The 25,526-nt window shown below is 45.7% G+C and overlaps 1 protein-coding gene across 2 annotated transcripts in view; it reads right to left on the reverse strand.

Annotated features, from left to right (window-relative positions):
• CLRN3 (clarin 3) overlaps positions 1-17,459 on the reverse strand; it is a 147,981-nt gene extending 130,522 nt beyond the window's left edge. The window contains exons 1-3 of one of the 2 annotated variants that reach the window (XR_008999059.1): positions 17,064-17,459; positions 10,557-10,736; positions 4,130-5,800 (exon numbers count right to left, since the gene is read on the reverse strand). Coding sequence is in view for 1 of the 2 variants with exons in the window: in XM_036924096.2 (XP_036779991.2) it covers positions 5,520-5,800; positions 10,557-10,736; positions 17,064-17,292 (690 nt within the window). In the remaining variant the exon portion in view is untranslated. Of the gene's footprint in view, positions 1-3,298; positions 5,801-10,556; positions 10,737-17,063 lie in introns of those variants that run through there. The other variant, XM_036924096.2, reaches the window with a different exon arrangement.
• Between the last annotated feature and the right edge of the window lie 8,067 nt (positions 17,460-25,526).

Below are 25,526 nucleotides of genomic sequence, written 5' to 3' on the forward strand. Positions count from 1 at the left end.
GAATGCCACGTGCCTGGGGATGCCCCATAGAGGCCAAGGTCTAGTGCTTGGATGTGCACTTGAAACTTTTACAACCCTTTTATATGAACACACATGGTGTCACTGTAAGATTGTTGGCCCCAACCACATGCCTCTCAGGGGCCACGGTATGCAACCTGTGTTGGAATCGCTGCTCAGCCGCTCCATTGTTTGTGATGCAGGACACACCACGTCACCAATCTAAGCCTTAGTGACTCATCTAAAAAATGGGGTTAATTATAAACTGCCTCATTCGCCCTCAGGGTTCCTGTACAGCATTTAGGGGAAGCACACACTGTTACTGTAACATTGGTTGTGGTGCTGTGGCTGGTAAAGCTGTGAGGACCACGCCCCACCCACACTCTTCTCCATCATCCCTGTGCACTGAGTTAGAAAGGCAGAAACTCCCTCTTCCAGAATAGCAATTTACAGGTCAAGCATTTTGTTGAAATGGAGTGCTTCAAGATAACCAGAAAGCCAGAGCATTCCACCAAGGGTCAGGCTTAAAAATTAAAAGTTGGTAAGGAGTGGGTTGGTAGGAGGGATGTTCATTTTTAAAGTATAATTATAACAACAAATAGTTACAAAATACAATGCATTTCCTGCTAAATTATTTTTTACTAAACATTTAAGCATTCTGAAAATGAAACTTTCATAGTCTGAAGCCTGTTACAAATACAATTCCCTTTTTTTTTATAACTAGAATGTTGTCTGAAATTCTCACTGATGCTACTATTATTTTCTAGAGTCTTTGGGCAGCGTGAGAACACATATCAGGGAGAGCAAGAGGAAGAGGAACAGAAGTTGTGGCATGCTTCACAACGATCCTGGTCACTGCATTTACTATTTCATAAACATCCCCCTTATCTTAGTTCCTCTGTGAATGCAGCTTTAATGAAACAGCGACCCTGGTCACAATGGCTGTGTTTTCTATTTTGAGGAGCACGAAGTCCTTTGGTCACGGGTGAATATGGGAGTGTCATGGAGCAAAGTCCCCATCCTCTGCAGCTAGACTTTGCACCCAAGCCCAGCTGAGGATTTATTTGAAACAAACTGGGTGCCTTTGCCAGAGCAAGCTGTTCCTTTTTGTTCTGAGTGAATGGGCTCCACGGTGAGACCCTCAGACGCAGTGTGATGTGCCACCCTTCCTGCCCCACCGAGCTCTGGGACCTTTCGTCCTTTGTCCCCTTACTCCACACCAGCCTGATGCAAACAAATGCTTGTGGAACCACATCAAATATATACAAAAGGACAAGGACCCGTTTTTGGTTCTGCTTTGCCAGTTGCCAGCCCTGGAAGCTTGGGCAGGTTTATTAACCTCCCTGGGTTTAAGTTGTTTCTTACTCTCTTGTTTACAAAACAATGAACGTGGCCTGCAGTAGCTAAGGAGCAACATGGTCTCATCATCACGTCACAGTTTCTAGATGCTTTCTGTGCCCACAGCTGTGTGAAGGGGCAGAAGGCAGCACCCTCACACACCTCGCTGTGGGCATGCCCACTGCCTGGAGGTGAAGCCTGATGTTGTTAGCCCATTTCACAGATGGCTGGCTGAGGCTGGCTGAGATGAAGATTCAATAGCTTCTGTACCCTAGGCAGCCTGACTCTGAACTTCCCTGTTTGATCTCACACTGACTATAATCTCTATTATTTATGATACTTTAGTCATGAGAAAACAGAAGCTCAGAGGGGCTGTGATATTGCCAGCTTCTCACGCCTGGCTAGGAGATTCCAGGGCAGTCCACAAATGGAGCCTCCAAATGAGACCCATGTTTGAGGGGTGGGGACAGGGAGCAAGGACTAGAGAAGAGCCCATACCCGCCAATGCTATGGACGCATTGGCCTCCCACCCCCTGGCTGAAGGACTCCCGTGCTCGAGGCCCTGGGGGTCCGGGTGAATGGCCAGGAGACCCCAGTGGGGCTCAGGGATCCAGGAGCCCTGGCTGTCCTGCCAGCTAGAATTTCAGAATCAGAAAGCCTCCTGACTCTGAGCCATCCTGTCCCAAATTTATAAATTTTATAAATATATGTGCAGCATCAACATATATTTTCCTCAACAGTAGATTTTCAGCAAGTCTGGTTGGGAAGATCTTATGACAATAGATAAATACCAACAAAAAAATTAATATTTGCACAGGTTTAAAAGATTACTTTTGGGGAAAAAAATCATAATTTCAAATTATATTATAATTTTTAGTTTAGACAATTTAAAAAGGGAAGAAAGATATCTCTCTTTTAAGCCTCATTTGGAAACAACAGCTACCAGTCCCGAGGTGTGAATAAGGTGGCTGAGTGATAACATTTGGTTACAATATGAAAAAGAAGTATTTGCACCTTTCCAGAAAAGTACTAAATGCTTTAAAAAAAAAAAACAAAATGAAAACAACCCCTAGTAGCATTCCGTGGCATGCAAAATTAGCAGGAAATGATTATGCTTAATGTTGACAGTTTTCATGAAGAATCTTGGAAGCATCAAAAAGCAGAGAGTAGCCATCAGGAATTGCTCAGATTAGCTTCTGCAGGGTACCTTATTCTTAATTTAACTCTGACTTCCAGATTTCATTCCCTTTATAACATCTGTGGCAGGGTTGTGTTCAACCTGTACCTGCGTCCTTGTCCAGGCTGTGTCAAAGACATCGGATTAGGCCAAAGGACCTGGCTTCAAGTCTGCACTTGATGGCTGGTTTCAGTATAAGAGAAAGATGGGTGCCAGGCAAGTGATGGGCAGGTGGGGGAGAGCTTGCTCCACAACTTTGCTTGGCACCTGCCTGCCCTTTACCGAACTTGTAGACTCACAGGGTTTGCCAGAGGCCGTGTAGCCCCAGGAGGAAGGAGGCTCCAACATTTTACCTCTTTGGCCATATGTCCGTATAGGGGTACCAATGCTGCTTTGCCATACGGGGCCAGCTGCAAGATGGCGATTTTGATCTTGAGAGGTATCCTATCCAAGGAGATGACTTTCCCTGCCCTGCCTAATCCACACAGTTTGTTGAGATATGCAAATAAAATGATAATGATGATAGTAAAGCCTACTTGGAGGTTACCCATCATCCACAGTGCTTTGCGAGCATGGACTCAGTGGGGGGAGCCCAATCACTTTGACATTAGTGTAAAGTATTAATTTCCCTAAAATTATCATCATTGACCTTATGTTCTTAAAACATTGAAGAACACAATATTTTATATGACTTATGTATTTTGAAAATATGGATGAACTTTGTCACCCAACTCACCATAATAGGACCATGCAGGTTAGTTAGGGTGTCACGTGATGACCCCTGAGACATTCTGTTTCCACAGACTAGCTCGGACCCCTTCAAAATAGTGTTTCATGGGGTTCCATTACAGCAAATGTAATGCACATGTACTACGTGGTTTTAGAGCTGCAAATTACTATTCAACAGCACTTTTTCCTTGAAGCAATAGCCACCCTTGTTGCAATACAGAGGTTTGCTAAAAGTCCCACCTTGTAGGCTGGGGTAGGGAGGCCTGAGCTGGGCCCTGCAGCACTGCCTGTGTTTGTGAGTAGCCTACAAATTTTCCTTAACACAATTTCTGCTGAATACACAGTTTCATTACCTTCTGCTTTCAGACATAAGGGAGCCATGCTTTTTACCTCTGCAATTGCAAAATTTAGTTCCATTTACCTGATTCTCAGGTTTTCAGTGGCTCCTTCAAGGTCATCTGGGATATTAAGATTAAGATAGTTTGTTCCCCAAAGAAACCAAGCTCCGTTCAAACACTGAGATGAATAAATACAGTCCAAACATCCTCCGTGTCCTTGGCCCCGTACACTACCGGAGTGTCTGCCTATTCAGCAACCATTTGCGTGGATTCGTTACCTGCTTCTGTTCCCTCCTCATTCCTTGTGCACATTATCAGAATCTGTTATAAAGTTCAGACCTTCAAAGAACATAAATGTTTTTAGCCTCAAAGAATTTAGACATCCACTGTTGAGCATCATGTTTTAATATGTTCAGTTTCTTAATAAGTTAATTTATTAGAGTAGCCTTGACTTGGAGGACTTTGGGGTGGGAGGATACAGAGACCATCTTTTGACTAGTGCCTGTTTCACACGGAATTTAGTAGCTGCTTTTTGAATGTCTGCCGTGACTGCTCACCAGGAAGCTCCCTGGAGGCAGATTTCTGAGTTGGCACAATGTTAATGACATCACAGATATTCAATACATTGTTTCCTGAATGAAAAATATTATTTCTGAGACAGGCTGTTAAAAAATAATAGGTAAGGAGGTCATAAATTCTTGATGGCTTCATAAAGGAGACATTTTTCTGTCCAAACAGGTACTGCTTGGTAAACTACATGAAGGGATTTCTGCTCCATTTGACTTCAGGTCCATCTGACATGAAAGAATACTTCAGAATCCTGCCAGTGTTCCACCCAATTTGTGGGATATTCAAGACCAAAAGATCCTCAAAGTGATTTTCTAGAAGAGCCTATGGTAGAGTCAGTAGAATCCATTCTGGTGCTTTCCAAAAATTCCTGGTGCTCATTGTCTTTTCAGGAGACTGTGAGCAAGTTTTACCCACCTGCTCACAGAGGGCAACCCTGCACCTATGTCCTGCATCTGCCCTGCCTTGATTCAGGCAATGCCTACGAGCTGTGGTGCTCTAGCCCACGCCTTGCTAGCCTCCGGCTGGGCAGCACTTTTCCGATGGGTGATACACTCACATCTAACCAGTTACTCCCATGCCAACACTGCAGTGACCAGGCAGAGGCTTGGCCGAGGTGGTGGTTGCTAGAACTTGTTGCAATGTTGCATTTCCATTTTGACTAAAGTCAGCACAATCCGTTTAAACCAAAAATATATTTAGCCTCCTTCGCCTATAGGCTGTGAGCTTATGATTCTTATCTCTCTTCAATCTTCACACTTCCTAACCCTTTCCATACAAAACCACACCTCAGAACCTCAAAACTGCATTGGAAGGTCACACATCAGCATTTCTGCCCACCACTGGGTTTGAGTTGCTTTAGCAACTAGGGGCCCAGAGGACCAGGTCATTCACCCATAAGTTTCGCCTTTTGCCTTCGGCAGCTGGTCCTGGAAAGATGGGTTCCAAATCCCTGCGCCTGGCCATCTTTATTCACAGAGTGGAACAAAAATACGCAGGCTCTCCTGAGGAGAATGGGATCATAGGTGCTAAAATGCTTTGAGCTGCTTGGAGGAAAGGGGTATAACACAAACCTTTATTAATTTAGAGAGTGAGACCAGGTCAGGAGGGTCCACAGGCTCATAGTTTTTCTACCACTTTGGACACGGCATGGAATGGAGGCCTTTCCCTTCATCTTCCCCATCCGAGTGGGAAGAAACCTTTGTAAGGGTACATCATTTATGAAGAACATAGTGTCATGAGATACAGTAACGATCACAAAGTGACAGCCAGCCAGGACTTGGCCATGCTGATCGTCCAGACCAGCCACCCAGTTAACGCTCAGGAGCTGAGCAACAGCATAGACCGAAGGACAAAATGACCTGATGGAGAATTCAGAACAAAATTCCATCCTTTGGGGCATATTCCACTGGCTTCCTCTGCTCCTGTTTCCACTGGTATCTGGCCTTCTGGTAGAAAACGATGATGACCACGGTGGCGATGTTTAGGAGAATGACGAGCAGCAGGAGCCAGAATGAGTACCCATAGCTGTGGGCTGTCCCTTTGTGAGTGGCTGTGGGGTACAGTGGGTACAGCGTCTGGGCCAGCTCCTCCGAGAGATGATTCGACTGTATGTTCCCCACAAACAGCATCATGGCCACAAAAACGAAGGATGCTGCAAAGGAGATTGAGTTTTGTAAGTGATACGTGAGATACTATTTTCTCTATGGAGTATGTATTCCTTGGGCATTTACTGAACATTTACACTAGGGTTTGCACTCTTTAAGGCACTGGGGAGAATGTAAAAGGAACTCAAGACACAAGCCAGATATAGGCATGAAAGCTAATGGTGGTGTGAGCAGTGTGTGATTAGGGGCAGACCTTCTGGCCCAAATCCTCTCAGAGGGGACAGCGGGACAGCTGGCATGTCACATAGCCCGCTTCCTAGGGCCCCGTCCACAGGAGGTGGGGCCACAGGGGTGTGCTGAATGAATGAGTGAACAGGAGGGGGCCTGTCTAGGGAGGATAGAATGTCTCAAGACTCGGAAAAGCTGAGGAAGAATTAGAGCCTTTCAGACAGAAGGGGAAGCCTGGACGAAGATGGGCTGGGCAGGGAGTCCAGAGCACCAGGGTGGCGAGAGACAAGCAGCTGCCAGTGGGGCACTGCTGAGGGTTGCAGCCCAGGGTACAGAGGAGGCCACCACCCTGCAGAGCCTCCCACGCCAGCTCGGGAGCTGCAGCTCCACTCCCCACACACTGGAGTGCCGTACTCAACAAGGAAGGACCTCCTTACTCAACTCTTTCTGGAACAGAATATTACATGTTTTTATTTTCCCTTTTTTACTCTTCATGATGTCCTCCACCAGAGAACATTCCTCAGACTGACTCTGGAAGCTTTAAGATCAGAGTTCTGGAATCAGGGAGAGCAGGGCTCAAGGCTCCAGGCCGCGTGGCCTGGGGACTTGTGTTCCCGGAACCTCATTCCTCATCTTCCCAAGGGGATCAGCTGGGCACAAAGAGAGGAGTGGTTGTTTAGGGCCGGGAAGAGGTATAGCCAAAGGGCATGCATTTTCTTTCTGATGTTAGGAAAATGAGCTAAAATAGACTATTCATGGTGGACATATCTGTGAACATACTAAAAACTATTGATTAGTGTCTTTGAGTGGGTAAATTGTATGGGATGTGATTCAGATCTTGATAAAGCTGTGTAAAAGCACAAGGAGGAAGAGAAGGATGTCCCAGAACCCCGAGGCCCAGGGGAGCTGTCTAGCAAACTTGGGGCCTGACTGCGGGCGAGGTGGTCATCAGGAATCCCCAGGATGGGAGTCCTTCAGGACCCATGCCAAGGACTCTTAATGTGCTTTCATTTACCCAGAACTAGACGGACACTTTGGCCTCAAATGCATCCTGGCGTCAAACCCAGGGAACTTTTCCAATGGCCCTTCAAAAGGCCCTAATTAGAGGGAAAATTTACTCATCCTGGTGAGGCCTTCATCCTTAGTGTATGATTCTATTTCCCACTAATTGTTCAAACGGGAGCCCCTTTCTCTGATGCTCTACGCACCCCACACCCCTTAATTATTCTTCATTATGCTCTTGTGAAGTTTCTTACAAAGGTTTAGTCATAAAGGGGCGGGATGAGTACAGGGTTAAATGCTTTTCTCTAAAGTGGAACACGCCTGGCTTTGATGCGCACCTGGGCCCCTCCGGCAGGGAGATGCCTCCCATTGCCTGCTCCCCGAGCTTTCTGGGGCAGAAGGATTTCCCAGAGGCCCGGAGAAGCCCTGTGGTAGGATTAGGAACTACTGAAGGCTCAGCACCTGACTCGTGGTCCCATCTGTGCCCTTCCCCGTCTAGTTCTGTGACCCGCCCCATCACCCTTTGCTCTCTGGGTTCCTCGGCTGAGGAGCAAATGTACTGGAGCAGATGGTCTGCACAGCTCCCTCAGGCCCCAGCCTCCTCTCAGCCTACAGTGCTGCCTGCTGTGGTTGAGGTCAGGCCATGCCAGGCTGGGGTCAGAGGGCACCGGGCAGGCCAGGGTCAGAGGGCACAGGAGCCCGGGAGGTGCTGTCACTTTCCTCAAAGCAGAATCTGCCCCTGTTGCTTCAGAAACAGTCCAGGAAACCCACTTCCTCTTCTTCCCTGTGGCCACATAGAGCTTGCTCAAACCCAGCCTGGGTGGGGGTTTGTGGCACCTCCCCCTGGGTCTGGGATCCCTGAAGTCAGCCTGACCCCTGCTTTCCTGCCAAGGTGACCCGAAGCAAACATATGTCAACGACATTTTTGTGTACAAAACCCTTCTGCAGGCCAAGCCTCATGTGAACTGAAATTTTACTAAGTTCTCTAGTCCTCAAAGCTTATGTGAAGAAAATCAGGAGGCCCTGGAGACAAATTTAGGACAAGGCCCGGCTTATCCACGCATTGGGATCTAGAGGGTGTGAGGGGCGTTCAGAGGAGGCCAGAGACAAAGCCGGCTGCTGAGCAGAGATCTTCCTCCGGCCCCTGTCAGAATGCAAATGTCTTCCTTACACAACAATGTCTCAGATTGTTTCTCTGCCCACCTCAGCCTCTTCTGTGTGTTAGAACTTGCTCCAAGCCTGGGAAGGAATGTGCATGAGCTCTCTCCCTGTCAAACAATTCTTTGTTGTTAGAAGTAGGTGGAGAAGGGGGAAGACTGCCGGCCCCTTTTCTTCGTGTTTTCCTCCACAAGCCTGCGTCGGGCCTCTGCTGCGTGCCAAGTCAGCTTATGCTCAACTGTGGAGGGGAGGCTGCAAGCTCCAGCGTGTGGGACAGGGTTTCCCTCGCTGAGATGCAGGCATGGGCTTTGAACCCTGAAGCCTGCAGACACAGCAACGCGGGCCGCCTGGCTTCAGGCAGCCCCACACTGATCCTTCGTTCTGGTACCAGTGTCTGACCCTTCTCCCGGGACCTCCCCCAGCTCCAGCTCCCAGGAGGTCATCAGGGTCCTCAGCCAACTGCTGGGTCAGTCAGGGAATTCAACCCCGCAGGCCAGGGAGGTGGTTAGAGTCTTCCAAGGGTGGAAAAAGGCAATTCCAGTGAGACTGAGATTTGGGGAAGGAAGTCTTTTCTCCTGGGATCTCTGGCAGGCCTCTTGCCTTTGAGAGGAGCAGCCTGGCTGCTCTGCGGCAGAGGGATCATTGGGGAAGTCAGTATAGAGCACTGGAGGGAAACTGAGTTCTGATGGGCTGGGCTGGGACCCTGAATCCAGTTGTGCCTGAAGCCACTTCTTCCCTTAGCTTCTTAATTCTATGAGCAAAAACTAAAACAATCTATTTTTTTAACTCTGACAGTGAGTGCTAATGAGTCTCACCTTTAGTTTTGTTGCTCATGGAGACAGCTTGGGGCAAGGACCCCTGGTGTGTGGCTGAGAATATCTGAGTCTGTAACTAAGTCCCTTAGCCTCTGACAGTCGGCTCCCCTGGGAGACAGAATGTGCCAGATTCCCTCGCAGGACTTCATGCCTGGCCCATTAAATTGGGGAGGGGTGGGGGTTTGCTCATTTTTACCACCGGGTAGTAAGAGCACAAAAATAAAGGACAGGGCAAGTCATGTGTGAACACGGCTGAACCAGCCTGCCCCCGAATCCTCAGAGCTGAGCAGGGAGCATCCGGTGCGGCCTTCCATCAGGTTTTCCAGGACAGTCTGGATTCCACCTGCTGTCTGCCTATGAACTGCAATCCCAGAAGTGCCCAGGTTGCTCAGTGAGTGGCACGGCCCTCCCTCGCAACCAGGCCATGCTGGCGCCAGCTCACATGTCTTCCCAGCCGTGGGCCTGGAAACAGCCACAGTGGGCGTGTGCATATCACTTGCATCTGCTGGTGCTACGATCAGGGTTCCCCTGCCCCAAGAGCCTGTTGCACGCCCTCCAGCACAGCCCTGCTGGCAGCATAGGGACCTGGGGGCCTCTTACAGCCACTGCTCTGGGCTGTTGTAAGGTTGGCCTCTCAGGGAAGGATAGGACGATGCTGCGAAGAGCCTGTCCTCTGAGGCTCCCTGGTACCTTGACACCCAGAGCATCTTTCCTGGGCTTGAACGCTGGCCTGTGCTAAAACCTGCGACTTACATGAAGCCACCTCCAGAGTCTCCCAGTAGGAGGATGGGCTTCTTCAGGTTCTTTCTCTTGAGATCAGGTTTCCATGGTGGAGAGAGGGAGAGAGCAGGAGAAGCTTGGCTGCCTGGCAGGGGCAAAGGGGCACCCACTCGACTAAGTCTCTGGGCGGAGGTGCCCCGTGAAAACCTAGCGGAGTCCAAAATACCGAGACATAGCTGGGATCCTCTGGCCACTGGGGCTGCCTCCCTCACCCCACTTCTTCACCCAGTGAACAAATAAAAGCCTAGAAAACCCCACATCAACACCCTGGGCTCACAGGTCACCTACAGGAAGGGCGTTGGTCTGCACACTCTCTCCATGACGGTGTTTGTGGTTCTCTGGGTCACAGTCATGGAGATGTGTCATGTTTGGATTTTAGCCCAAGTTGACTTTGAGGTAAGAAGAGTAAAGAAGTGTGTGTGCATGTGTGTACTTCTGGGCATCACACAGAGCCTAAATTGGAGTGAAGCAAAGCAGGAGCCCAGTGACTGCTACTGACTTTGTGTGTCTTAACTCCTTACATTGGCCACTCAGGAGCAAAGACTGGCGATGTTATATATTTTAACACCTAACACTCTCTCCTCACCTCACTCTATGTTTCTCGTCAGTGCATTTAAAACAGAAAATATTTTTTCCAAAGACATTTAATAAATGGGGTAGATTTACAAAATGAGCTCCTGTCCCTAGCACACACTCAGCACATAGTAGCTCCTCCTCATTTCTGTGGCTCCCCCCGATGGCATGTGTTCACGTGCATGAGAGAGAAAGACACAGTGAGGACGTGCCTGTCCCCCAAGTGCCTGGTGTCTGGGTTACTCACCGCTGAGCCCGCTCCAGGTGTACACGCCCACCGGCCCCAGGAACGTCTGGTAGGGGTTGCTGACGCTATTGTAGAAAGTAAACCCAGCGCTCAGCAACGTCGTGGACAAACCGAGGATCAGGAACAGGATAACCACCACGTGCAGAACTTTTTGGGAAGAATCGTTCAGTTTCCTTAAAACTAAAACAAAGTTTGCTAAGTACATAGTGCAAAATGCAAACGCCAACTCTATACTGGAGGGCATCCCTCCACATTGCATATGCCAAGGGACTTGGGTTGGAAATTGTCAAGGGGCATCTTGGGCCTGGAAGAACAGCGAGGGGCCTCAGCATCCACATTTCCCACTCCAGGCAGGTCCTGAACCTGAGGGTGAATGAGTGTGACCACTGCCCTTGAGATAACTGGACATTCCCGTCAGTGTGAAAGAGCCCTAGGAACCGGTGTGCCTCTTAACCGACTGCCGCAGGGCGGGACAACCCTGCCTTGTACATTCTGGCCTCAGATGCTTGCCAGTGGGCACTACTGCAATGTCATCATCTGCAGGGGTGCCTCTGCTCGGAGCACTAACCCTACTTCCACTTGGAGACACTGACAGGGTGGGCCGCCCTGAACGCCCCTGACGTGAGCATCTGGCAGACTCTGAGGTTTCTGAGGAGCGTCAGAGAACAAGGGGCGGCCAGTACAGAGAAGGCCAGGCGGGGCGGGGCTGGTGGAGGTGACCAGAGGGGGGAGCATGGGAAGGTGGGGTATACGGCTTCTGTGTGCGCAGTGGAGGTGTCTGTCCCACGTCCCATCTCACGTCCCTGGGGTCAGAGAGGGCCCAGCGCCCGTGTGACCTGAAGGTGGAGGCAGCCTCTGAGCTAAATCCCTCTGAGTTCTAATGGAGTTTTAGAAAATCTGCATGTTTCTCAAGTGCAAAGTTGCTCCAGTCATGGATGTGCTGGTGCGAAATGAAGCTCAGCTGCCCTCGGCCATTTGCCATGGGCTCTGGCTTTCGCCACCTCCTGTTTCTGACCACCAGCCAGCCTCCCTCTGCATCTGTTTCCTCTGCTCATTCCATTGTTTACAACACAAAATGACCAACGCCAGAGGCATACTGTCCCCACACTTTCTCGACCCCCAGCCATGGATTCAGAGAACATCTCTAAGGGCTCTCCATCGTGCTGAGGCCCTTGGGAGACTGCCGCACATTGCAGGAAGTGTTTACTGAGATGTTCTGTGAAAGTCTCGGTGATATAAGGGAAAAGTAAGTCGGCAAAGAGATTTCAGAGTTGCATGGGCTGGAGGGGGCCCAGGGTGCTGTGCGCCGTGGGAGGAGCTGCCCGCACCTGCCAGAGCCGACCTGCCCACAGGAGCCCCTCGGCAGCGGGGCCCTTCCTATCTCTGTGCCGCCTTCACTATCAGAAAGTTCTTCCCTGAGTTGTGCGCAAATCTGCACCTTCACAACTTTTGTCCAGGACCTAGAGCGCCCTTTGGAGCAACAGTTAATCCACTTGCTCCTCTCCTGCCTGGCAGCCTTTCCAAACATTTGAAGAGGGTTATAAACCCCAGTGTGACTAAGAGCCCCTGTCTCCTGCCAGCCTGATCCGGCTCTGCACGCACTTCAGTCCGACTCCACGTCTCAAGCGTGCTGGCCAGGGCAACACAGCTCTCCAGCAGGATCCTATTGTCTGTAGGGGCTCTAGTCTCTCCCACTTCTGAACTTCTAAGTTCTATTAGCTCAAAATTTTTAAAAATCAGAGTACTCTATGAGGGAGACAGATTTCCTGTCATTGGACAGACATCCCTAGAAGTTAGGATCTTATCATGAAGACCCCGATGCAGAGAGAGATACCACCCTGATGGCCATGAGCTAGAAGGGTCCCTGGATAGAGCAGGGAGTGTGGGGAGAGGGCTCGGGGACAGCGGCCAGAGGCAGCAGGATGGGGGGGTAAGGCCGCAAGCATGGGGCTGAGAGAGAGGGGGGGCAGTGGGAGCCTGCAGACAAGGCAAGACACCCACGAGGCTAGTGCCTCATGTCAGCCCCACACCATGTCCCCGGAAACCTGCTGGGTGACCAGAGAGGGCAGAAGGGGGAAATCAGCAGCTCAGTTACCTGGAGGCAATGACCCCACCCACCTGGCCAGAGACCATTTTGCTTCTGTCCCTTGAGACACAGGCCTGGGTGCAAAGTCTGACTCACACAAGGGCAGTCTCCTGGGATCCAGGGATGACTGTGTCCCAAGCTCCAGTTAATGACCCATTGACATGGCTCGTTCCTCCTCTGCACAGCCCTCTGCATGCATCTCAGGTAAGAACTCTGACGCATTGGTTAATATAAAAACCAAGCCCTACCTGCCCCCCCACCCCACCCCCACATTGCCCAGGTAGGGATGGGTGGGGTCTGCCTGGGCCGCCCCACCCTTTGGCTGAGCCTCTTGCCTCTGTGGCTGGTGGCCTGGAGAAGCCAGGCTTGGGACACTTACTGCCATAATTCAGCTCACACCTGTTTTGAAACTACTGGAAAGTGCCACCGGAGAAAGAGTAGGGAAAACAAGAAGTAGGGTACATCTGTTCAGAGGTGCCGGGCTGAGAGCTGCAGATGTTACAAATCTGGGAACCGCTGGGAAGAACTGCCTCCCGTCCCGCACCTGCACGGCTTCTCCTTGGCCACTCAGGAGGGAACTCCTGGCGCTGACTGAAATTTTGCTGGGGGCTAAATGAACTGTGTTCAGCCAATAAGAAATAATTTGGATACTTGACCAGAAAATAAAAACTTCAGGGTGGGGAAAAATGTCATCGTGTGTTCAAGTGTCCTGGAGAATTTTTCTTTTGCACTTATTAAAAGCTGTAAATGGATGTTCATTTGCAAGTGGTGAGATGTCCACTTTTTCAGAGTCAATTAGAAAGTGACAATCAGGTTTAGCTTTAGATTTTGACTGCTGGTAAGATCTGACATGATTTTTCAAAAGGAAGTTGATTTGGAGCCTACTGACTCATATTTTTCTTTGTATGAATGTGACAATTTATCTTTATTTTAACTACCGTATTTTAAAATTATATTTCAGCTTTCTGAACTCCCTGCCACACAGGTATGACAGCTGTATCTCCCGTCCCTGTCCTGGCTCAGAACTCAGACAATAGAAGCTGGAAAATTCAGTGAAAGTTAGCAAGAATGAAATAACAATAAATCCCCACAGCATCTGACAGCTGCTCTCTGCCTACAAAATTAGCAAATACATTCCGTTCTCTCTTCCTTTTAGGGGCCAAGTACTGAATCAGGAAAACCACTTCACAATTGGAACTAATTGCTTGGATTCTGGCAACCCCAGGAAAGAGGCCACATTCCGCAGCTGGGAGGCATGAATGTGCTGGGGTGGTGGGTCATCGGACACACGGGGTCATGCAGACATCCGGGCTCCTGCGCACAGAGACGTCACCATTTAGGACCCACGTGCCTTCAAACTTTGGGTTTCCTAAGTCCTTGGAAAGTGAGGGAGAGCCGGTGACTTTGAGTGGGTGGGAACTGCCTCCACCCTCTCCTCAAACACCTGGTCACCTGGAAGCCTGCCTTGGTGGCGTGTCCCAAACCGTGGACCACCGTGGACCCCGTAGGGATTCCTTAAATCATCAGATCTCAGAGCATGGCCTGGGAACTGTCACAGGAAGTCTTGGCTGGTGTCCTCAGCCTCTGGGAAGTTTATCGGGGTTCTCTGCAGGAGAAGCATAGGGGACAGCTTTTCCACCCCCTTTTACTCCACCTCCCTGTGAGGTCACGTCTCTGGGGCAAACAATTAAGTTGCTCCTCCCCAGGAAAAGTATCAGCAGGATATGGGGTGGGGGTAGGTGGGGAACAATAGTGTGGAAAGGAAGGGTTTTGTGTAAATTTTGAAGAAATAAACCCAATTTATTCTTCTCCTTGCAATTAATTGATTTTTGCAGCACATTTCCTCTCCCAATTATTTTTAGCTTGGGCTAATAGTACAATTTGAGTTCTCTGAGAACAAATGGAGGTGGGAGGATAAAAGCCTGGTGAGCAGTGGGGGGCAGGTAGCCAGAGGGGATGAGCCCCCCCTTGCGCTCACGGAGACCTGAGCAGGGCAGGGTGCTGGACGTAGTGGTGGGAAATCAGGTTGGATGGCGAGGCCGCCGAGGCCAGGAGCTCTGCGTGATTACTCGCAGTGTCCAAGCCCCTCCCTCACGGAGCAGCTGTTTGGGGAAGACTTTGGGATTGAAATTAAATATCCAGAACCTGTGGAGTTGCAGAGGCAACGTGGTCACTGGTGAACACAGAGAACCTGTTACTCTTCATCTGGATGTTAGACATCCTGGGATGCCTCTAAGTGAGGCTAAGAGATCACCTGGTAAGTATGAGCTGCCTAAGTAATCTACGTACACACTGGAGAGTTCCTTACTGGCTGTGACTGCTTATTTTCCAAACCAGCTGACCTATTGTTGGCTGAATTATCTTGGCACCCTGAAATCAGCCATCGTCCCTTCACTCTGCTCTTTCATTTCAAAATCCAAAGCCCAAATATGCACAATGTGATCAACCCTCTGCGGAAATATAGCACAGATTTGCAATACTCATTTCTCTGTGGAGATTTTCGGGGTGACCTCATCTTAACCAAGAAGCTGACACGGTTAACTTGCAGATGGATATGTCAATCCATCACTGCTGGGCAGGAAAGTGGCATTTCTATAGATTTTATATACTGCCAATGATTGGTTTCTGATTTGAAATAAGCCCCATGAGAAACCATTACGGGAGCAGCCGTGACCCATTGCAGGGTAGTTATGCTCTTCAGGGAAAGCATCTGTGGATCTGCAGCAGCAGAATGATAAACGTTCTCAGTAGACAATATGGTATATGTTCTAGTTACATGTCTCACTGGCAATGAAGACCTGCTCTGAGTGTCCTGAGCAGGTATCAACCAGGGGAGCACGCAGTGCCTGGAGGCTGGCAGTGACTTCTTGAAGTTGGAATGTGACCCTCCGGGAACAAAGAATAGAGCAACAGGCAAAGCACATACAAATATTCTGCCTCCTGGGGCTCCCATGCTGCGCCCCTTGGCCCTGCTGCCTCCAGGGCCATCCTTGGCTGTGGTATCCCCGCTGTCTTGACCCCTCACTCACACAGGGCTGACCACCAGGCTTTGACCTGCCTTTGCCTCCTCTGAGCTTCCTGGGTAGAGGGGATCAGGCTCTCACTGAAACTGGAACCTCAAATTGGAACCCAGTGGTTCCAAACAGATACTGTATGAAAATAAAAAAAAAAACATCATGGGCTGTTGTACTAAAAAGTATCTAACTATGTCTGGAGATTCAGGGACTAGGACACCCTGTGGTTCTGAAAATGCTACCCACATAGCTGGAAGTGTGAGAAAAGCTTTGAAAGCCTTAGTGTCTATTTGCTGTGAACATTCCTTGTCTTCTTGAGAAGCCGAGGCTGGTACTGGAGGAGGTACGTAACACTGTTGGAACACTGGAGAGACACTGCTTTTGCTAAGGTCTAAAAGACAAGTTTATACCTGGGAAGTACAACCATGTTGCTCCGGGTTTAAGGAAATCATTTCACCGATAGTCACAAACTAGAGCTAGAATGTAGAGCTGGGTCTAAGGCACAAACTCCTACTATGTTGCATTGCACAAGGACTAAACATTACATTTGTATAAGATAGGAAATGATGCATATATTTAAGTCAACAGGAAATGACCTCACAATACCTGGTAATGCCAGTGTAATGCTTTGATGCAACACTGTTCAAAGCAAAGTCCATTTATGGTGCTAAATAATTGACAAATGTTGCTTTCAAATTTAGAAAACATAATAGTATGTATTCAAAGTTCAAATGTCAAATAACTAGCTAAATTCAACTTTTCATTCTCAATGAATTTTTATTTTCCACTCATTGAGAGAGTAGGGCACTCTTATGTAAGAAGTCAGAAAAAAATTAGGAATTCCTGTAAATTATACAATTAATAGAAGTAATGGAAATGTAGTCTCATGTCCAACAATGAGATATTTTGGAGGTAAGGATACAAATTCAAATCAGTTAAAGAAATAAGCTGGAAACACAGGAATTAGAAGTTGACCATATTTTCATATTTTCTGTTTTATTTTTTCCTTGCATAAATATCACTAATAAAGTTCTGGACAGAGGCTATTAATCCAACTAAAAACCCACAATCAATACAGTTAAAAATGCTGTTCCTATTGGCTATTGGAGAGCATATTGCTGCCACATATTTGTACTTATTTACTTGTCAATAAACTCAAACATTCAAACAGAGCCTTTGCTAGAAAGATTTAGACTTTTGCTGATAGACAAAATTAGAACTGAGAAAGCTGAAATAATGATATGCTGAATTTCCAAAATTAAAAATATCTGATCATATTTACAATCCAGCTCAAAGTTTAAAAGGAAATCATTTTTGAATGGCTGTTTGGCCAAAATACAGGACAACATGAGTCTTACCCAGGTAACTCAGTCTCAGTATACCCGTTCAAATTACCTCGTCATTTACCTTCAAAATCTTTGTCTGATTCTGCAAGTCCATGATTCAATTCTTGAATGCTCTTCCCACGAAAGAGTCCATAGTTGATAATAACACTACCGTTGGAAGAAGGGTCACTAATGGCAATAGTACTTCTGATCCATTCTTGAGTCGCAAGAACAGAGCAAATGACGATGAAAGCCCCAAAGCTTGTGAGAAAGCCCGAAGAGAACATCAGTATTTTCTGTGTTGTAGGCATTTTCTTGGGAAAATAAGGGCCCAAAGGTTAAAAAATAGAGATCTTTTTATAATAGCTTTAGACCTTATCATTTGGAGCCCAATATTTAGAAATGGCGTATAATAATTTCTTGTAAAATGTAAAACCTCACTCTTTGTAAGAAGGGTTATACTCATGAACATTGGACTGTGAACATGGCCATAAAGATTTACAGTTGCTGAACTTTGGTCTGGAGTAAGGGGTTGCTATGGTTACAGCCAACCAGCAGGAACAAGGGGTGGTCATGTCTTCCCAGAGACTTCCTAAATGACATGATTAATTTATAACTGTAGAGGCAAGTTCAGCCTACCGTGTCAGGAGAATACCTACTGTTCGGAAATTATTGATATTTTCTTTGTAGTCCGTTCATAATCCATTATTGTAAATGTTTGTAGCATTTTATGTCACTTGATGGCAATCCATTTTATGGTTTACCATTATTCATTTTTAAATGTTTTATTTTGGACATTTTGGATATTATACATTTTTTCTGGTCACATAAACTTGCTTGAATACAGATTGTTAATTATAGCCTTGGGATAAATTCTTAAAGAACAACTGCTGGTTCAGATATATTTTTAGATTTTTGATAACCAATGCAAATTGGCCTTCAAATTGGCCTCCAATTCATAATCTTACTAGCAATAGATGAAAAAGCTTTCTTTTCGGTAAATACTGGAAAATGCTACCTTAAATAAAAAGTTTTTAAACTGTGGCCATTTTCATAGGTAAAATAAAATGCTATATGAACTACCTTCTTGTCACTATAGTTTTGCTTTTTCTAGAATTTCATAGAAATGGTATATTACAGTATATAGTCTTCTGTATCTGGCTTGTTTCAAGTTTCATCTGAGTATTCCAAAATTTGTTAATCTCTTCAGATTAACATCTGGGTGAACTGGACATTTGGTTAGATTCAGGTTATTGACTATTATGAATAAAGCTATTATGGACATTTAAGTGTATAAGTCTTTGTTTTGATATATGCTTTCCTTTCTCTTAGGTAAACACATAGGAGAGAAATTTCTGGGACATACGGTAAATGTACTTGACTTTAGAAGAAAATGACAGTGTTTCTAAAGTGGCTATACTAATGTGCATTCCCACAGGCAATGTATGGTAGTTCCAGTTCCTCCATATTCTCTCCAGTACTTCCTATTATCAGTCCCTTAAAATTTGACATTATAGTGAGTGCTTTGTAGTATCTCTGGTTTTGATTTGCATTTTGCTAAAATTAATTATGTTGAACATCTTTTTATGTGCTTATTTCCCATCGATATACCTTCTTTGGCCAAGTATCTATTTAAATCTTTGCCCATTTCTTAAATTGGTTTGTCCTCTTTCTGTTGCATTGTAAGAATTCTTTATATTTTATGTTCTGCATGTAAGTCCTTTATTAGAGAGATGCTATCCAAATATTTTCTCCCAGTCTCTGGCTTGTCTTTTTATTTTCTTAACAGTATCTTTTGAAGAGAAAATGTAAAAAATTTTGGTGAAGTCTAATTTACCAATCTTTTTGAATTATGAATTATTCTATTTGAATTTTGAATAATTATCAACCTTAAGAATTATGATGCAAATGCATCTTTAAGCAATCTTTGCCTAAGCCAAGATCTCAAAGATTTTTCCCCTTTGTTTTCTTCTAGAAGTTTTGTAATTTTAATTCTTACATTTATGATTCTTGCCTCTCTTTTGAGTTATTTTTTGTATATAGTATGAAGAAAGCATCAAGGCTTTTTCTTACGCATGTGGATAAGAGATTGTTCAAGCTTGGTGATTGTTCTCCTAATTAACTGCCTTGGTATCTTTGTCAAAAATCCGATGACTACATGTGTGTGGGTCTCTTTCTGGATTCTCTGTCACAAGGTCTTTCTTCGCAGCCCTGTGGAAGCACCAGGAACGGTTCGTCACACTGCTTCCCAGTGGCTCTTTTCCTGACCCCAGCTAGCTTCCTTCTGTATGTGTGGACCACACTCAACCAAAGAGGGTTTGAGGATCCCTCTGCAGGTCTCTGGAACTCCCCTGTGCAGTGCATTCCCTCCAGTACTCTGTTCTACCACTTCTAGCCACTTTCTCCTCCCCAATTTCTGGCTTCCCTCTCTTCTACTCCAGAAGACCCTGGGCTCTTCATGGTTTCCCCTCTCTCCTTGGAACCTACCTGGGACAGTAACAGGTTACCTCATTTGTTTCTTTTGTTTTCGGAATCACAGCCCTGTGCCACCTATTATCCAGTGTCTAGAGACCATTGCTTTATATATTATTTGCTGTTCTACTAATTTTGTTTTAAGACTGGAAAACCACTCTGGTCCTGTTACTCCATCATGATCGGAGAGTCAGCCTTTATTCCTGAATGACAACGCAGCAGCCACATTTTCTCCCCCTCCGAATTTTGTTCATATTGCTCTGTTGCCCTTTGATTGTATGCTGCTGTGGAAGAGACTCACACCAGTATTATTTCTTCTCTTTGATGTGACTCACTTATTCCAATAGCATAATTACAAAAGTCTTTATTCATGAAATATAGTCACTTAACCAGATACATTGTATATAGATTGTTCTGTATCATTATTTTTTCCCATTCTTGGGTTTTCTTTTCAATCTGCACATTCAGTTGGTTGAAGATAAATTTTTCTGTATCATATTTCTGAATCGCGAGCTCCATTTGCTGGTACCTTACCTGCAGGCACACCAGTTATTCTTGTGTTGTATCATCTTTGCCCTCCAGATCCACCATATCTCATTCATTGCTTTAGTGTTTCACCTTTTCCCTCCACACTCACTGTTATGTTTCTCCAAAATGATAATTTGCCTTTTAGCCCAGTCTTTTTCTAATTTATGTACTAAATCTGACATCGTGTGGTTTGGAGTTCTAATTTGTGTCCTTCATGCTGAAATTTCCTTTTCATCTCATCTCTATTGTTTTATTATCTCATTATTAATTCCCTATTTTATTAAATTCATATTATAAATTCTTACATAGTATAATACATGCAGGGGCAACTGCTCCTGTTCATTGGCAGAGTGTTTTCCCAGCATAAAGAGGGTTCACTCTTTCTTTCCTTCTGCTGTATTTCTACAGTTTCTTTGATATCTCTTTTTATAATGCTTATGCTTAACCTGGACAGTTCTGTCCAGCCACTGGCTTGCTCTAATACGCTGTGAGTGATTCCCCTTGATATTCTTCTGACTTTAGCTGTGCCTCCTTTGTCTTATTCTCTCCAAGCTTCAATTTTTGGCTGGATGGCTTCCTATCATTTCTTCCCCCTGAATGCATCCAGGAGGGAAAGAATGTATGGAGGTTTGACAAAACACTGAAGCCACATTGCTTAAGCTCACACAACTTTGGGGTAAGGGAAACTTCATGCATAATCTAATGCAGGTTCTCAAATGAAGTCACCTCATCTTGCTCTAGTTCCATTTGCTGATTGTGGGTCTTATGGCTCTGCTCCTCAGTTCATGGATTTTCATTCTTGTCCAGAAATTTGATCCTCTTGGCTTCGACTTATTGGAAAAGAAAAAAATCACATGCCTACACTCCAGAAATCTCTAGGCATTTTATTAACTCTAATGCTGTCACACACCCACAGACCTAGAGTTCAGGAAGATCTTATTATTGGAATTGCTTGTGATTCATTTTGAGTTTAGGATTGCAGAATCTCTGATCTAGCTTCAAGTTGAGAACCTTTTCCAACTAGGCTTGGGAGTCCCCGGGGCATGACATGGAGACTGTCTTGCCTCTGTTAGAAGTGAAAGGAGACCTGGGATTCCTCCAGGAAGAGGGGCTGCAGAAAGGATGGACTAGGGCAGATGAAGCCCGGGAGTGGAGACCAAAGGAAAGTGGTGTCAGAGCCTGTGGTGAAGAGGGCCCTGCAAATAAAACAGTCTGGGATATGAGGCCTTCGCAAGCACAGCACAGCAAAGCTCAGCCTGGGATGGAGGTCACACCAGCAGCTGGGAGGTCTGATCCAGGCATTTCAGTTCCACTCTTGCAATTTTTGACATAAGTGATCACCATCTCCATTTCCTTAATGATTTTTCCTAAATAAATTTTTTCTGAATTAATTGACTGTGATGCTATCCATATTAAGTTAGTTATAATTAAATCCCAAATGATATATACCAATAATATTTTTATAATACATGAAAATATGTAATTCATCTATGAAATTAAAAATGTCCATCTTTGTGCTCCCACTAACTGCTATCCTCTCTGACCTTCTTCACATACGCACTGCTCATGAAATCTTACTTTGGAAACTGCTAGTCTAGATGATACGAAGAAAGAAACACCCTCCTCATTGCTTGAATGCACTGGGACAAGCTGTTACCTTTTTCTCTTTTTCACGGTAATTTGAGACTTCTGATTTCTTCTTTATTTTTTGTCATGAAGGTTATTAAATGTCAGCAGCTTTTCTAAAAAGATTACAAATATACTTCTTACAGCAGATAGTGCTCTGGAGTATATAATAGGGTTTATTTTACTCTTTCTAATTAATTTGTGTACATTTATACCTTTGTCATAAAATGTATGTGGTTTATATGCTCTTTGGGATCATTTTAATAGAAAGACTGCCTTGATAGGATCATAATTTTCTATTAATGCACTGTTTTTCTTAGTACATAAAAGCCTTTCTTAATATTGCAGTGCTCAGGATATCTAACATTTAAAAACTAAATTTTTATTTTGCTTTAATATCTGATAAGAAAAGCTACCTGATAAGAATATGCTGTTCACTCAGAGAGTTTCCTTAGTGTACCAGAGCTGGTTATGTCCTATTAACAACTCTCTCCTCCATCCCTAGAGCAAACAGAAAAATATACAAGGCAAAAACCATGTGAAAATAAACCATTCCACAAGTGATAATGTTCTGTAGATTACATACACTGATTTCATGGTGAGAAACAAATAAATTAGGTGATTTCATTCTGCCAGAAATTTGTTGAAGTTCCTATAGTTTTTCAAAGAATTTGGGGAGAAAATAGACTTTTGCCAAAGTGTAAACGTTTCTGAGAGACTGTGATTTTTGAGTGAGGAATAGGAGGGCTTCTGTGCATTATGAAAGCACTTCAAGCAGATCATGGATTGTTTTATTATTTGGCCTTCCAACATACAACTCTAATTTCTACATATCAGTTTATTTAAGGGACCAAATCAAGTTTTCTCAATCACATAAGAAGTAATGGCATTTGTTACTGAGTGGAATGGTCATCTGCCCTTTTACTTACATATGTGAAAATTAATTTCCAAAATAATTATATGCATGCACACACGTATATGATGTATTATTGATCAATTAAAAAAAACAACCTGCAGCCAATGACCAAGAGCTCTATGACACACATACTCTATATATGTGAAATGACATATGAGCACAGATATTCCTCATAGTATGTTTATATTAGAAAACAACTGGGAATAACCCGTATGTAACAACAGAAGCACAGTTAAACAAGTTTTGGTGCCTCCACATATTATTGCAGTGGTCAAAATGAATGAGATAGTTCTGTGAGTACTATTATGGAAAAATATCCACAGAGTACAAATTAGGTGGCAAAAAATTCATATATATATATATATGTTTGCAAATGCCTACAATTCCTCTGGAAAGTTAGAAAAGAAACTGGTGACTACTTTCTCTCAGGAGAGGCAAGCTGGTTGTCTGGAGAACAAGAGAGCCAGAGACACTAAAGTGTTGCACTGTTTCACTTTTTAAACAGTTTATATTTTGAGTCGTGTACACATACTCCCTATTTTTTAAAAAGAAAGTCTACTGGTCACTTCCACCTAAATAACATAACCACGTAAGTTTAGTCTATGTATTAGGTACAATTCGGAACCACACATAACCAAAAATTTGAATTGTTACTTACCTATGTGGTATATTTAATATTAGTTAATTCATTCAAGCATCATTCATTTAGTAACATTTAAGGTGCTAGCCAGGAGCTAAAGATGCAGAAAGGAGGGAGACCCAGCCTTTGGGGAAGGGATCCTAAGAGAGAACTGCAAAACATGGGGTAAGTATTTAAAACAAAGGTGGGAAATAGTTACAATCATGACAAAGTAATGGATGGTAAACCTATCCTCCTGCCATCAAAAAAAAAAAAACCCACTATGTGGTAAATGATTTTTTTTATTAAGGTATGATTGATATACACTCTATGAAGGTTTCACATGAAAAAACAATGTGGTTACTACATTTACCCATATTATCAAGCCCCCACCCGTACCCCAATGCAGTCACTGTCCATCAGTGCAGCAAGATGCCACAGATCCACTATGTGCCTTCTCTGTGATACACTGTTCTCCCTGGGACCCCCCACACCATGTGTCCTAAACATAATACCTCTCAGTCCCCTGCTCCCTCCCTCCCCACCCGCCCTCCCACACCCCTCCCCTTTGGTAGTGGTAAAGGATTTTTTCCCGTGTTTTTGTTCGTTTTTGTCAGTGGGGGTGGGGGCTGGGGGGCTAGGATCCCTGAGAGCAAGGAAACTCAGGAGCTGATTTCAACAGTGGCTCCAGCATTTGCCTGGAGAAGCTTCCTGAACTGCACCTGGAGAAGTAAAGCCCAAAAACGGAGAGCAGCTTTGTTTCTGAGCGGAGGGAACAGAAACTGAAGTGTGTGTCTGCTGGGAAGGCTGGCGTGTGTGAGGCCGAATACAGAGGCATTCTGGCACGTCCTGACTTTCCTCTTTGTGGACACGGTTCCTGGAGTCAGTTTTTCCTTGCTCATCCTGCCCTGTAGCAAATCAATCACCAAGGCCTCCTGATTTTATCTCCTGAACATTTTATGTCAATGTTTTTGTCCAGTGTTTACAAACTCTAATTTGTTTCCTGTGTACCAGTTTTGCCTATTGCTCATCCTCCTAGATAGCATTTCTAGCCTGAGCACTTTAATTCTAATTGACGGTTCCTGAGCCCTCAACGCATGACGAGCATTTTCTGGGTTACGTGGTGGAAAACCAATGGCCAGTCCTCAAGGAAAATGGAAGACAGGATACATAACTACGGTGGATATTAGCAGTCATGGGAAAGCTGCTGCTTTGCATGCTTTAAAGAAAGAAGCTGGCAGCTTGGTGAAGAGGAGGGGGTGGGAGAGCAAGCCGAGGACTGGCATAAGCCAGGTGGGACCAAACAGGAAGTGCGTAAGGGGGCTGAGGAGGAAGCAGTGGATTTAATAGGGCTGAGTCCTGGGTCCTAATAGATGAGGGGTAGCTATGTGTCATGACAGCAAGAGGCTGGGGGAGGCCCTCCAAGCCTAGGATGATAAGAAGGGAATTGACTTTAAGGTCAAGATGGGCCATGAGCCTAAGAGGGGTGGTTAGGAAGGACCAAGAGCTTCCATACAAGAATCAACATGACCTTGGCATCAGTGCCTCTGACGATGTGCTTTTGTGCCAATGATGAATGTTTTTAGACTTTAGAAGAAGTTGAGGGATATTGCTTAACTCCTGGAAGAATTTCTGGGGCCCTATAGGGAGGATATTGCCGGGAGAGAAGAGCCATCTGCCCCTCCTCCTGTTCTCAGGGCTGTTGACTTCTGATAACAGATGTCTGACAAAGGCAACTTGTTTCTCTCTTTTTGCATCACAGTCTGCCTCCCCGCCCTGCTGCGTTTAACAAGCAAAACTACATCACCAGAGCCTTGAAGTGATCGTCCTCCTGTACAGAAGTCTACTCTGTAGGTCATCACAGCAGGAAGACTGAGAGCTGGGTGCCATCCCCGGGCTGCTTGGTCTCACACAACCTGGGCTGATCCTTCAGGGCACTCCGGGGAAGGAGGCGCCTGCCCTGCTGGGCTCCAGGGTGGAGGCAGCCTGGCGCCTGCTGGGCCCCTCCTCCTCTGGTCTGTCAGCCCACATGCTTTAGTGAGCCACAGGGCTGTGTTAGGAGCTTGAGATGGACAGGTGATGGAGACATGCACAGCATGGACTGTCTGGGAGCTCACAGCATGGAGGGTAGCGGGGGTGATTAATGGCCCCAAAGTAGTGAACACACTTTGTGAAGGGCTGCAGGGTGCAAGGCAGCCTTCCACCAGCAGGCAGTGAGTGTTGCAGGCCAGGCCCAGCAGAGAGAGCCCCGGGGTGGTGGTGAGGTGGGGAGGACCTGAGGGCTGGAGCAAGGGGAACAGAGCTGGGGCTCAGGGCAGCTCAGATGGCAGGTAGAGCCCCACAGGAGTCTGGGTTTTATTCTGAATGGAGGTTCTTAGGCAGGA

This window comes from Manis pentadactyla, chromosome 8 (genome assembly GCF_030020395.1).
Source record: "Manis pentadactyla isolate mManPen7 chromosome 8, mManPen7.hap1, whole genome shotgun sequence".
Taxonomy (NCBI): Eukaryota; Metazoa; Chordata; class Mammalia; order Pholidota; family Manidae; genus Manis; species Manis pentadactyla.